Raw genomic sequence first — 15413 nt, 5'->3', positions numbered from 1 at the left:
TTAGGACTGGAGCGTCGCCTTGGAGCAGCTTCCAGCCTCTTAGGACGCAAGAATCATTTAAACAGCATACCTCCAAAGTGACCCAAAGCAGCTTTATTTTGGCCTGTCTGTTTGGGTCCATAGACAAAAACAGCACTTTGGATAGTCCTAAGAAGAACTCAGGTTCGGACTCAGAAGAATGTGTGTGGCTGTGCCTTCAAGCCTCCTGTCAAGTTTTGGTGACTCCAGGAATTTCATTGGGCTTTCTTAGGCAAGGCATGCACAGAGGTGGTTTGGCCAGTTCCTTCTTCTGAAATATAACCTACAGTACCTGGTATTAGATGTTGGTCTCTCATCCAAATACTAACCAGAGCAGACTCTGTTGACCTTCCAAGATCAGACGGGATCTGGTGCCTTTAGGGCATTTGGCCAAGGACAGCAGGCTCAAATGTTGCTACATCAATGGTCTTAAAAGAGTTCTTAGAGACCGGGATAACATGGTTTGGGCACGTGATTTTGCCCCTTCTGGAGAAGGACTCTTGTAGTTAAAGGGATCTTGACTGAACAAGCATTGACCCTGATAGCCTTGGAGGGACTGTGGGTCTATTGTTGAGTAACTGTGCTTCTTTTACCTAGGAAGAAGACCTATTTCTTGTCTTTCTTTTTTTAAAAGGGACTGCACTGGGAAATGTTCACTCATCAAAAATTGTACTCTTTGCACTTCATTTCCCTTTAACCACGTTGCTTGCAAGTCAAAATCCCTGCCTATAACCATGAGTATGGATACCTTGCAATGCAGTCTGACATTTCATTCTTCTGCTGAAGTGGCCTCTCATCCATAAAAACTTCTTCCATAATATGTTTTGTTAGTCTTGAAGATGCCATGAAGTTGTTGTTGTTTTTTTTACTGAGAGACCCTGGAATTTGTAAAGTACTATTGAAGGGAATCTGGCCATCACTTCACAAAGTACTGCTTAAAAAAGGGATGCTTTTATTTTAACAAAACCCTATTATAGTTCATGATCAGGCTCTTAATGCAAATGGAAATAAGTACAGCAGGGAAATAATAATCAATAGCTAGAGCATTTTTCCTTTCTTCCTTAGAGGATGTTTTCTATTTTCATACAGATGTCATTGATGTTGCACTTGCCTGCTTCCTTTAAGGATGTCGAGTGGGTTTTGTCACTGAGAAAACTTAACAGCTTCCAACAATGCCTAATTAAAACAGAAATTAATCATATATCAACAGTAAAAAGATACACAGTCGCTTTGTTCTTCATGTTGCCGCATCTGTTTCTTTTAAGCTGTAATGTTTTGTTGAATGGCAGTTGTTTTGTCAAGATTCTGCTTTCCATTGCAGGGGCTCCCGCATCTTCTTCTGGGTTCTTCTTGTGATCTCAAAAATTAAACAGCATTTTACTGCAAAATGATTAAAAGGCATGCAGTAACAACTGATTAAAAAAGGAAGAGGCTGTAAAAAAAACCTGGCACAGGATTAAATTAACAGTAAGGAGATTCAAAGGTTCTAGTCCCCAAAGCCTTAAGTGCAACTTGACATTTTAAGTACCACATCCTAAGCTTCCTAAGCTTCAATGGAAAGCCTAGTGGTATCCTGATAATTCCTCCCAGTCCAGTATGTTCCTCCTTCTTGCAGTTTTCCTGTTGATTTCCTACCGATTGCTCTTCCCCTGCTGCTAATAGCAGTGTGGAAATAATGATCTTTATCAAAAACCAAGGGGAAGGGGAAAAGTTAATGCTCCCTGGGGGTGCAGCTACAGGGTAGGGGGCAAAATGAGGGCAGTGCCCAAATAAGAATTATTCTCCCCAAATTTCTAGCACTGCATACAGTGAGACACTGAAAATTGTTCAAACCTTGATATCTTCTATTTGATGTGCTCACATTCCTTTGATCAGTTTACTGCCCCTTTTCTTTGGACGTCTAAATGTTGGACCTTATCACATGCAGGGCAAACGTGGTTGAAATGCCATCCCAATGTTGTGGAAGTGTCAGGGTCTGATCATGCCTGATGCTTCTAAAGTGTAATGGAGGCTTCCCGCTATGGGTTCGTCATGGAATCTTTCGCGAGGAAGCCATTTTCTGAATAACGGGATATCCTGAAGAAGGGCCCTTTCTCCATTGCAACTGCCACTGCCATGGCCTCGGGGGGGGGGGGGGGGATAACAGCCAGCATCTGCTGATCTTAATCCCCTTCCCGATTGCGATGCCCTTTTCCTTGTGTGTCATGTCTTATTTAGACTGCAAGCTTGATGGTAAGGAATTGACAAATTAACAGTTTGTAAGCCACTGCTGAGCAGGGTATAAATGCTCTAAATGAATGAATGAATGTTGACTTGCTATTCAATAATTGATTCAGTGGTTCTACTCTAGTAAGGACTAATCAACAGGATTCCAGCCAAAGGCAACTTTATTGCTTGTCCTGAGTAATACATAGTGTGCTTCTGAAACTCAGTGTTCCTTTGGCCATTGACAGAAAGAGGAGAACATATATATATTAGAACATGAGCCTTTGTACACGAGCCTTTATTTTGCACAACCCATCTGAAACACAGTATGGCACTGTCTGCTTTTACAGCTTCAAAACAAACCACAGGTAATCTTACTTGCATGTTCTTGTACCTATGAGGTGGTTTTCTGGTTAAGCTTTTAACTGATTGTACCACTAGAACATTAGTTACTCCAGTGCTTTCCATACCAGTGGGGTAGTAACTCCTCTTCAGGTTCACACCAAACAATCCAAGGAACTGAGTGCTAGTTCCCAAACCAAATAAGCATCTTAGGTAACATTCGTACCACACCCTGAAACAGATTCACTGCCCCATTGGTCTAGGGGCTATCACTGCCCCATTGGTATAGGAGCTACCAGCCACCATTGCTTAGAAAGACTGAGATCTCAGAGAACAACACAAAAAGCTGGCAATTAAAATTTGGCCAGTTTATAATGAACATACTTCTTCTAGCTTTCCAGCAGATTCTGTAGCTCTGCTATTATATCTTCTAAGTTGAATGGCAGTGGCATACTGGCATCATCATCTTGCCAGTAAGGATGGCATTCTGGCTTCTCATCATCTGGTAAACTCTCTGCAATCTTTGAATGACACCTGAAATCAGTAAGATTAGAAATAGATTACACATTCAGCAATCTAATGCCCCAGCAGGCAATATGATTTGACCATTATTGGGTTTTTTACAAAAAAAGATGCAGAAATAAATATTTTTGATATAATTTTGACAATAACAATATGAAGAATGAACCAGTAGACAAAATGGGTTGGATCCATTTGGTACTGAAATCAAATGGAGATGTTAATCATGGCTTGTCCATTTTTATAAAGTCCCATTTGATTTGTGTCCAGGCTATTTGAACAACTATATTTAGTTCAGGGTTTGATTTTCCACTTTGCCATGGAAACCCACTGGGTGGTTTTTGGCAAATCACACAATCTCAGCCCAAAAACCCCCTGTGACTGGTTCACCTTAGGGTCTCCATAAGTCAGAAATAACTTCAAGGCACACAACCACTACTATTATTAGTACTACTACAACTACTACTATGTTTCCATATGAGTTCACCTGGCCTTTGAGAACTTCAGAGGAGGCCCTACTCCCACCACCTTTGGGAGTCATGCTTCCAATTCCAACTTGTGAGGACCTCCTTCACCTTCTGAGCTCCCCTTTCCAGGGCCTAATTCCCACTCACCTTTAGATTCCTGATCCAATTCCTGAAACCGGTTCAGCAAACACAGTGGTTCCCAATGTGTTTGTGCCTGTTTCAGGAATCGGTTCAGGACAGCCACAAGGGGAGGCCAGTAAAGAGATCACAAAGAAGCACAGGAGGCCAGTAAGGGGGCCACAGAGACCAGAAGGCAAGGGGCCAGGGACAGAGAAGCCAGGGATGGAGCAGGCAAGAGAGGTCAGTGATGGGAAAAGGCCAGGGACGGAGGGACGTATGGCTGGGGCGGAGAGGACGGGGTAAAGCCGCTGCCAGTGAGAATCCGATTCAAATCCGCCTGGCTCCCACTTGGGCTGAATCGATTTATTTCTAAATAAATTGATTCAGCCCCCAAAACACCCCATTTTACCAGCGTCTTTTTGACGTGGGTTAAATGGGTAAAACACAGGCTAAATGGGTAAAAAACATGCTCCCCCTTTCCGAATTGCTTCAGAGATCCAAATTAAGTGGGAACCATGGTGGTTTAAACCAAATCATTTGGGATCACAATCTGGTTTAAACCATAGTGGGAATTAGGCCCAGTTCCACCAACTTCTAGGTTGGTGTCTCCAGTGTGAACAAAAGAGAAGAGTCTCAGTGACCGCTCCCAGGCTTTAGAAGCTGAATTGATGCACTCAGCTAAGTTGTCCCCCTTCCATCCTTATTTTTCTGTCATTTGGCAAAGACCTTACTTTACAAACAAGCCTTTGGCAAGTGACCTTTTTGCTGTGGAAGGGGATGTACCTGGATGGATATTGTAAAAAAACTGTTCCTTTTTTGCATACTTTAACATTTTATTTTGAAATTGTTAGACTTTGCTGATTTTAGCCTTTAATTGTACATATACTATAGACTTATAAACTGTCTTGAAGCCTACACCTGGAAGTAACACAGGATATAAATAAAATGGATGGATCAATGGAAGAATAAGTTCAACCCACTGAGTTCAATGGGTCTACTCTAAACATGATTACTTCTGGATCCAACCCAGTAATTTCACATTTAGTGTGAAATCATCAACACTTCCATCCACTTCCAATTCTTCTGTTTCCTAGAGAGATCTTTGAAAAAGCCAATCACAAAGAAAATTCAGTTAGGACACCTTTTGATGGTGAATTATTTTTTCATTACCTTACGTCTTATTTGAAGTAGGCACTTTATGCCATTGTTAGCCGGCTTTTGTAATATTACTAGATTATGGAGAGAGATTAAACAGAATTTACTACATTAAGGTCACTGAATAGATTAAACAATATCTCAGGACGTGGTTTATAAATCTGAGAGTTTTACAAGTCCATTGGCTTTGGAAAAAGTAACAAGAAGTAGGGGCACTGTTGAAAGATAGATGCAAATGAAGGTTAATAACAATTTCTGCTGATGAATAGATGGGCAAAACTTCAACAAAATTAAATTAAGAGGTTAGCATTTGCTAAGTCCCCAGGGAAACCCTTTGAATTACAGTGTTTCTTATTAAATGGATTCTTCATCAATAGTAGTGAAGTCTAATTATAATAAGCAACCAAAACTGCAGTCCTGTACAGGAAGATTTTATGAGTAGTAAACCGACACATCTCACAAGATTACTTCGCAATAAAGAATGCCATTTATTTGTACTGCATTAGGAAATTTGTAGTAATTCAGTGTTTTGTGTTTTCCGCACGTATGTCTTTCTTTTTTTAAAATTGCCAGCTGCTGGTTAATTAGCTAATGCTTATAAATGAGTGTAATGCTGAAGACAGCAAAGTATTATTATAATATTACGTTCAGCCCAAAAAGAAAAAAAGATTGAAATAAAATCAAGCATCAGGAATGAATTGTTTTTAATAACTCATTTGTGGGTTTAAAACAAAAAAGATAGTTATGTAGCACTTTAATGTGTGTGTTATTGGCACATGTGAACAGACATGCTATGGTCTAGAGAGCTTTGACTAATTTGCATAACTTAGCTTAAGCAACCAGCACACTATTAGATATGCTTAAGTCCTGTTAAGACCAGTGGAACCTATGTAAATACTTGATACTGAAAGTATAATTCCAATGGGAAGGCAATATTGTAATAGCCAAAGGTCTTGGAATTTTCCTACATCCATATACAGTGCTCTCGCATCATACATTGAAAGCCGCACTGGGAAAAGCCTTGGCACACCCCAGAAGAAGTAATGGGGCATGCGGCCACATTGCTTTGTGCCACAGGCACGAGCCCCATTATTTTTAATGGGGCTCCAGCATACACAGGATTTCCCTTATGCAGGGTGGTGGAGGTGGTCTGGAACGTATCCCCTGTGAAAGGGAAGGGCCCACTGTACAATAGTGTCATTAGTTTATCAAATGGGTCATAGAACAGATCAAGCCAGAACTCTCCCTGGAAACTAAGATGACTAACTTAAGGTTGTCTCATTCATGGGGTCGCCATAAATCAAAATCAACTCAATGGCAATTAACAACAACAATATTAGTTTATTGTTTTTTTGGGGGGTATGTGGCTATGTTCTGGAAGAGTTTTTTCCTGACGTTTTGCCAGCATCTGTGGCTGGCATCTTCAGAGAATGCTGGCATGGAAGTGAGTGGAGTATATATATACCTCTTATGTGCAACAACCACTAACTCACTGAACAGGCTCATGCTGGACTTCCCCAATATGGCTATTTTGTGGGGCTGAGGGTGGACGGAAAGCAACTAGATATCTCCCTATAGCCAAATGCACAATAATTAATATATCTCCCAGAACCTCCCTCGATTGAGGGTCACACAATATATATACCCCACTCTCTTCCTTGCCAGCATTCTCAGAAGATGCCAGCCACAGATGCTGGTGAAACATCAGGAATAAATGCTTCCAGAACATGGCCACATAACACGCAAAAAAACACAAAAATCTATGGATGCAGCCAGTGAAAGCCTTTGACTTCACAATATTAGTTTATCCCTTACATCTCCAATTTCTCACTGAACGAGGGTAAGACTTCATTCAAGAATGGTACAGAAGTTATATAAGAATGAGGCTGGCATCCTGTTAGTGACACACACCAGCATAATATGGCTGTGTATCACAACCACCAACTCCCTTAACCTCCCTGGCTCATGCTGGACCTCCTCAATATGGCCATTTAGTGGGGTTGAGGGTAGGAGGAAACAACTTTCTACACCCCTGTAGTCAAATGCACACTAATTAAAATATCCACCAGAACCTCCCAGGGTCCTCCAGAAATCCCATAGAGTAATGTCATTGTTATGCACCCAGTTACAGAGACATAGTCAGATGCTCCTCCACTGCCCCAGATTCTCCAATGGTCACTAAACACACCAGTAAAAGCCCATTGAAAGTGTGTTGGAACAGGAAAGCCTTCATTTTTTGACAAAGGAGAGCAAGGAAGGAACCATCCTTGCCTTCCTAAGAAAAGAATTCCAAAGTTTGGGAGCAGCTACTGAGAAATCCCTCTGCCTTGTACCCAACTAGGAAGGAAGTAGGACTGAGAGAAAGATGTGTCTTCCTTTGCAGGATTCTGGCCAGCGTTTATAGAAACTGGGGAACGAATGAACAACAGAAGTGGGAGATTTATAAGTGTTATATTTATAAGCGTTTAACTAAACTTCACTAAATATAAGCAAACTAAACTTCACTAAATTTATGTTTGACTTCACTAAATATTTAATAATATTATATATTTGAAATAACAATAATAACAATAGGCAAGTAGGACACCACAACTGCATTTGGAATTGAGGAGGTGACCGGCCTCGTTTTGAGAATTAACCAATTAACACTTTCAGCTCTGTTTGGATGATTGATGCACCCAACCGTCTGCTAGCTCCTTCCCTCCCTGACCTCTTTGAGTAAAGAGTGAAACAAAAGCTGAGCTAAACGGAGAGTCTTCTTCATGGGCATTATTGATGGCAGCAGAATACCCAGGAGAAAACATACTTCAACTTTACACCCGTGTCCGTATGCGGCTAATTGCGGCTCTAGCTTCGCCATGCACTCAATCCATCGTACATTACGGCACTGGGACAGTATTAACACGTAACATTCCTATATATCTTCAGCTCCCCACATCAGCCTGTGATAATAGCATCTGTTAACATGCACTAAGCACTATTATGTAGCACATCACTTCATAAATAATAAGATTAACCGACCCCGGGCCCTCCGAGAAGAGTAATGTGTTCAAATGTTCTCATTATTTATTTAAAATAAGAATTAAAGGAACACAAGCTACTTTTGACTATCCTCTTAACATAAATATTCAGCTGTTTACATTGATAAGATGCCCCCCAAAAGAAGAACCATGAGTTTTTGTTGTGTGCTCCACCTCAAAGATTAACTGACCATACAGCCTGGTGTTGGAGACTTTGACCCCTCCTTTTCTCCAAACTATAGAAAAAGGTACTATGCAGAGGAGGCTGAAGCCAATTGAAGTCTCAAACAAGGATCTTGCTTCATTTATTTTAATTTTATTTGCATTAATTGCAAAAAAACAATAACCGAATACCCTCCAACATTTCACAGATGAAAACTGGGATACATGTGGCCAAGCAACCTCAGAGGATGATCAGGAAGACAAAGGTGATTCAGGAGAAGTACAAGCTAGGAGAAGCTGCAGTACTTTTGCCTGAGCCTACTGGGAAAGGTAAAACACCACCCTTCCAATCCCCTCATCTCCTTCCCTCTTCCCTTGCTGATTTATTGAGTGCAAACTACTTTCATACTTTGAACTTAGTTTGCAGAAATGGCAGTAAGCTGAGGACAAAGAGGGGAAATGGAAGGAGACAAGGGACATTTTAAAAGCAGCTGGGAAAAAAGTGGGATTGCAGAGGATTAGTTGGGGCTGCTAATCAAGACAAACCAATAAGCTGCTTCTGGGTACCCTGCAACACTGCTTTCCAGTGTTTATATCTCCAGATATTGTAGGCTTACTACTTCCAGAATCCCTGAGCAGTGGCCATGCTGGCAGGAGCTCCTAGGAACTGGAATCCAAGAACATATGGCAACCTACATTTTGGAAACATTGATCTAAGTAATGCATACAGTGGACTCTCCACATTTGCTGGGGTTAGGGGCACAGGATCCCCATGAAAGTGGATAAACCACAATTTAAAAAACAACAACAACTATTTTTTCCCCAAGAGAACACCTCTCTAGGAATTGCTAGGTCCTCCAGGATAACTCTATAGTCAAGATCTGCCAAACGTTGACCATGAAATTGAGCCGGAGGACTTACAAACGGCTAGAGAAATATTCCTTTAGGAATCTCTAGGTCCTGCAGTGTGACTTTTGGCAGAAGATGACAACAGAGCCATGCTGGAGGACCTAGAGATTCCCAGAGAGAATGCATTAATCAAATCCATGAATAATCAAATCCACAAAAAGTTGAAGCCACAAAGGTGGAGGGCAAACAGTATAAATGAACTGTTTTCTATACATATTAGCATATTATATCAACCTGAGGCTTTATATTCCAGCCTTTGTAGGCATCAGATGCCTTTAGAAAGGCAACAGTGGGAGACATGTTGCTAGCCCTCAAACCAAATAGATCCAGTCCTCTCCACCAAATCAGGATCCTATCGCTTCACTAAGATGGTTGCTCCTCTAGAATCTGGAGGAGACAGCTGGTTATTTTCCCCATTTACTTACATTTAGATGATTGGAGTGTCAACTACATTAAGAGACACTGGTCACGATGCTAAAATTAACCACTTTAGCTAAAGTGTGTGTTAATTATGGGTATGCAAGTAGTCAATAAAAGGTTAATGCAAGAGTCAAAAGGGATAAATTTATTTCAGGATTGCATCACTCAAGAGACTAAAAGACTAACGTTATGCTTGGTGTTTTTAATCAATAGGTTTTATACTAATGTGCTAACCATTTATTTTAAAACATTATTCTCCCTCCCCCTTGCACCTTTCCATCTCCTCCCTGGCTATGATCTGCTTTAGATAATGTGGAAAAGCAATGCAGGGATTTATTTTTCCCCCATGTTGACAAATAGTTCTCACAGTAACTTTTTGCAGCCTGGGTTTTGGCCATTGTCCCACTCCATACAGATGGGTTTAGTTAGCTTAGGGCTCTAGCTAAGGCGGAAAAGGGCAAGTCAAATGACCCACGAGGAATGGAGCACCTTTCCTATGTGGAAAGGTTAAAGAGGAATAAGGGGTGAGGGGAACATGACAGGGGTTTGTAAAATCATGTATAATGTGGAGAAAGAGGGGGAAGAGATCTCTCTTCTTCATACTGGGAACTTACAGGTCAGCTGAGAAAATTGATAGGCTGTGAGTTTATTTTGGTGAAACAGACTGTAGCTGCTGCCACACTGCAGAATTAATGCAGATCGACACTGCTTTAACTATCATGGCTCTATCATGTGGCATCCTGAGATTTGTAGTTTGTTGTAGCACCAGAGCTCTTTGATGGAGAAAGCTAAAATAGCTCACAAAAGTACAAATCCCAGAATTCAATAGCATTGAGCCGTGGCAGTTAAAGCCGCATCAAACTGCATTAATTCTGTGGTGTAGATACAGCCTTGAGTATCCCTTATCCAAAATGCTTGGGACCAGAAGTGGTTTGGATTTTAGATTTATTTATTTAGGATTTGGAATATCTGTATTTGCTTTTTATACACACAAAACAAAATATAATGGAGATGGGACCCAAGTCTAAACACAAAATTCATGTAAGTTTCATACACACCTTGTACACATAGCCTGAAAGTAATTTTATACATTTTTTAAAAAATTGTGCATGAAACAAATACTGTGTACAATGAACTATCAGAAAGGAAAGGTGTCACTATCCCCGCCACACATTTTTGATTTTGCAGTATTTCAAGGTCTTGAAAACAGTAAGACAGAGAACCATTTTATATCCCAGATCTATTTGTCACGATGTCAGTTACATAACTGCGGTGATGAATGAACTACCTTGACAACCAAACAGTTAGGACTTTATGACCTCTGATCTCGGTCACATGATAGGGTCACCTGAAACTCACTTTGCTCCTACCTGACCGCATGTAACAATATAGAGGTCAAATGGCTTGGGTGATTATATGTATCATGTCTGAGGTGGCCTAGTTATAAGCTGGAGGGTATGGCCGTGTTGAATTCCACAACTCACTTGCACAAAAGCTGTAGAACAACTTCAGAAATGCACTCAACAAAAGGGATAGGATTTCAAAGGGGGATAAGGTAACTTTCCTCGCCGCTCGCTAGAATGGATGCAGTGTTCTTTCCCGGGAACAATGAAAACAAAACACATTGGATGGAGTGGCGACTCTACCACTGAGACTTCATTTATGCTTTCCCTCTTGAGCAATAAGAATTTCAAATATGGGGCAATGGAATCCAAGTGTCTCTTCCAAGCTTGTCCCAAGAAACTCATATAAAGCAGCTGAAGTTCAAACTGCAAAGCGAACAAGCAAGATTCCACACTTCATTCCTTTCAGTGCAGTCCACAGCTTGGGAAATGTCGCATATACAGTGGGCCCTCCACATTCGCTGGGGATGCAGGGCCCCTGTAAAAATGAAAAACAAATTCAAATAAAATAAAATCCCACTCTCTAGGTCCTCCAGCCCAACTATATGGCCAACATCCACCAGAAGTTGACCACAGAATGTGCTACGTCCTCCAGCACAACCTTTGATGAAAGTAGGCCATGTAGTTACACTGGAGGACCTAGAGATTCCTAGAGATAACATACAGTGTGCCTGTGTCATACGCGGGCGCATTTTACGTGGCTTCCAGCATACACTGGAAGCCGCGCTGGAAGGAAAGGAGCCGCATGCTGGAAGAAAACAATGGTGTGCACACTGCCACTGGCTCGAGCCCCATTCATTTGAATGGGGCTTGAGCATCCACATTTTTCCCTTATGCGAGGGGTCCAGAACGGATCCCCCGCGTTAGGGAAGGGACGACTGTATTAATAAAATCTACACATAATCAAATCTGAAAAAGTCAAAGTCACAAATGCGGAGGGACAACTATGTATTACAGTGGGATCTTGTTATCTGCTGGGGTTTGGTTCCAGGATCTCCCATGGATAACAAAATCCCTGGATGCACAAGTCCCTTTAAATAGAATGGCAGAGCAAAATATAAAATGGAAAATCAAGGTTTGCTATTTGGAATTTATACTTTTTTGGAATATTTTCAAGCCATGGATGCTTGAATCCATGGATAAAAAAATATGTGGATAAGGAGGGTTGACTGTATTTATATAATTTGTTTATGGGATTTATATCCCACCTTTCTCCCAAAATGGAATTCAAGGCAGCTTGAATCCCATTATAGCTCCCGAAGTTAAACTGATTTTATCATGTGTTGACTTGAGATCCTAGGATATATCTAGGGCTCAATGGCTAGTTTAGTGGTCATGGGGCTGGCCATAGGATTATGCATTTTTCTCTTCCAAAGACAGGAATGGGGTAACAGTGGATCTTTCCCTTACCACTATGATATAAAAGCAACACTTACTTTAATGATTAGGTAAAGTGAGAAGCAAGAGCCTGAGACACATACAGTTAGGAGTTTCCAGCAATGTGCTATGAGTGAAAACTTTTATTCCTCAATCATTCCAGCACAACCATGGATTCCATTTCAGAACTGCTTGCTTGTTTCTCTGAATGTTGCACAGAACAAGAGAACAAAGACAAGGCCTGAGCTTTCGTAGGCCAGGGAGGTGGCATCCCAGTCGAGGAACACTGCTAAATGCCATGGCATTTGCAGAAACATGAAGTACTATTTGGATGAAACGGCCAACTTTATCTTGTAGCCCAATGCAAGTCCTTGAGACGTTTCCATTCACAGGGCTTTACAATCATTTCATTTGATAGATGTTGAGAATGTATGAGGGACGCATGATACATATGTATGCACACACATCTCTCCAAATAAGAATATACACTGCGGTATCATCTCTGCAGTGCATTAATTAGTTATGGTTGTATTTGTATGGGCAAGAGAGTTTTGGATTTTCAAAAGGATCTTCTTCTGTTCAAAAAGGAGGGTAGGCAGCAAATTCTTTATCACTTTAAGATTTTCTGAGCTGTTTAGTCTTCTCAATTAAAAAGCTCTGATGCCACAACAAACTATAAATTCAAAGATTCTATAGCACTGAGATATAACAGTTAAAGGACTGTCAAACTGAATTGTTTCTGCAGTGCAGATGCAGCCAATGTCATCTCTGGATGCCTTTTGGAAGATCCTTTCAACTAGTGTCTAGAAGTTTGCATATGCTTTTGCCTACTTATGCAAGGCTTACCTGACCTGGTTGTTTCATTTCACATGTGAATATTGTTCATTTTGAATAAAAGTTCACTGAAAATGTTACTCTGCCCTTCTTGTTTGTGGTGTATGAACCTTAATTCTTTTCATATGTTTTTTGCCTCCAGTATCAAAGTTTCTGTTAAAAAAAGTAATGTTCACAAACACATCTTCCTTGTTAACTGAGGTATACCTGTATTCCTGAAATGTTTGGCCTGTTACAGACTGCCAAAATAAAGCTGCTTCGGGTCTCTTTGGAGGTATGCTATTTAAATGATGCATGCATCCTAAGAATCCGGAAGCTGCACCAAAAGCTGTACTCCAGTGCTCAGGAATGGAGTGTGGCTTTGGTGCGACCTCCGGACTCTTAGGATGCATGCAGCATTTAAATAGCGTACCTCCAAAGAGACCCGAAGCAGCTTTATTTTGGCAGTCTGTAACAGGCCTTAGTATGTTTTTAAACTGCACTAGTTTTAATTACTTTGTATATTGCCTTGAGTATTGGAGATAAGATGGTATACAAATGAATAATGGCAACAACAACAACACTTTACCCCCAAATATACACTTTGTATCCAAGATCCTTCATCAGGGTTGGTTAGCCTTAATTTTCACATGAACACATGTGTAATATGCAGCCCCTGAGCTGAATGGCAAAACTCTGCAACTAAAGGTGCAACCAATTGCACAGTAGTACCACGTGCACAATGTCACTTCGACAACCTTGAACTGAAATTAGCTTACGGTTGTAAACCGCTTAGACACTGCTTAGGCGGTATGAAGCAGTATATAAATGAAGCTTGTTTGTTTGTTTTGAATGTAGATTCAACTTAAAAACAAAAACATATACCTGCTTTCCTAGGAGAATGCATGCGTGTTGTGTAAGATGCCAACAGGACAGCAGTGCTTCTAGAGAGTGCAGGGGGAGTGGACTGCACCAGGTGACACATCAGAGGGGGTGCATGGTTTCTGGTGTGGAGTGTACCACTGTACCTCTCCATGGATGGACCAGGATTTCTGGACACTGAAAGTCCTGGGAAGGATCTGGTGCATTGCCCAGAGATGGTAAGGAGGCCATCCAGGATACTGTGAACTCCTGGAGGCCTCTTCCATCACTGAATCAACCCCCCAGTTCACCAGTAAGTAAAACAGAGCCTTTCTCTTCCACAGTGGCCCAATCTACTCTTGAGGATCCATTGGCCTGATGACTCCAAGCCTGAGAGTGACAGCATGAGTTACCACTCTAAGGTGACACCAACCCTAGTGATGACACTGTAACAAGATTTTGCCCTTTATTCCAAATACACATAAAGTACATGGTGATACATCCCTCATCTACTTTTGAAGTTGAGAACTGGATTACAACTTTCAGAGAAGTGAGGGGTGGAATCTGATGGAGAACTGCAGATTAGCCTGAGAGGTCTGTTTGTATCAGAAATTGTCCTGAATATACAAAGAAATAGTCCAGAGACCAGTCCAAAGGTCTCACAATATCTGACAGCCACAGAATAGGGCAGTGGCAAGAGCATAGTCACAAGGCAAGTCCAGAGGTCAGCTAACCAGAGTCTTGAATCAAAGAGAAAGGAACAACAAGACTGGTTGATTGTTGGCTACAAAGAACCTCTGCAGCTGGAGGTCTTTTAAAAGGCCTTTGTTTCTCTCAGCTGAAACCTATTAGCTCTCCTCTTGGCTTCTAGCCTGGAAGAACGCCTCAAAGACTCCTTGACCTGCCTTCGCTCCACAGCTCCTAGCACCTGCAGCCTAGAGTACATTTCTCCCTCTGCAGCTTCCTGAGACTCCTCTGAGACGCCTGATCCAGGCAGCCCCAGATTTGCCCCTGTCTCAGCCTCTTCCATTTCTTCATAGTCCGAGTCCTCTGACTGTGCCTCTAAGTCAGGCCCAGAGCAGTCAATGACAGAAGTCACAACAATCAAATTGCTCAGGTATTCCACCTAAGGAATCTTGCACCCTGCCGACTGTAAAGGGAGCAATGTTATTGGGAAGGTTTTATCTTCTCCATCCTCCCAATCATGATTTACTCAACTTCAGCTCTGAAGAAGTATTCTGGAGACAACAGAAGCTTGATCACACCTTTGTGACATTTCCGTTATGGTATTACCACGCTGTAGTTTGAGCATTAAACATGGAATTGAGAACCTTTAATGGCCAAACCTGGGGGAAATGCAGAAATTGTGTTGTTGTTTTTTTAAAAGAAACACCAATTATTTATTTATTCAAGGCATTTATTTATCCCCTCTCAATCCAAAAGGCCCCTGAGGCCATGCACAATCAATAAAAACACTTTACAAACATTAAATAAATATGTGAAATCAATTAAAAACCATCCAAACAGCCTTTTTAAAAATAGTTCTAAACCCAGACAAAGAATTTTAAAAAAGAAATCTGCCAAAGCAGACAACCCTAAATTTAAGAGCCAATGGCTATGTG

General features: G+C 41.2%; 1 protein-coding gene across 7 annotated transcripts in view; it reads right to left on the bottom strand.

The window, feature by feature from the left end:
- Positions 1-1341: 1341 nt before the first annotated feature.
- The window catches only part of FTO (FTO alpha-ketoglutarate dependent dioxygenase), a 265259-nt gene continuing 251187 nt past the window's right edge, over positions 1342-15413 (bottom strand). For 6 of the 7 annotated variants that reach the window (XM_089540077.1, XM_089540080.1, XM_089540082.1 and 3 more), the window contains one exon: positions 2446-3099. In XM_089540077.1, the coding sequence (XP_089396203.1) occupies positions 2955-3099 (145 nt within the window). In that variant the 3' untranslated portion in view covers positions 2446-2954. Of the gene's footprint in view, positions 1399-2445; positions 3100-15413 lie in introns of those variants that run through there. The other variant, XM_089540079.1, reaches the window with a different exon arrangement.

The sequence above is a fragment of the Sceloporus occidentalis genome, unplaced genomic scaffold (genome assembly GCF_023333645.1).
Source record: "Sceloporus occidentalis isolate IW3139 unplaced genomic scaffold, rSceOcc1.0.p SCAF_10, whole genome shotgun sequence".
Classification (NCBI taxonomy): Eukaryota; Metazoa; Chordata; class Lepidosauria; order Squamata; family Phrynosomatidae; genus Sceloporus; species Sceloporus occidentalis.
Note: the sequence above shows the minus strand (reverse complement) of the source record. Positions and strands in the feature narration are given on the sequence as shown.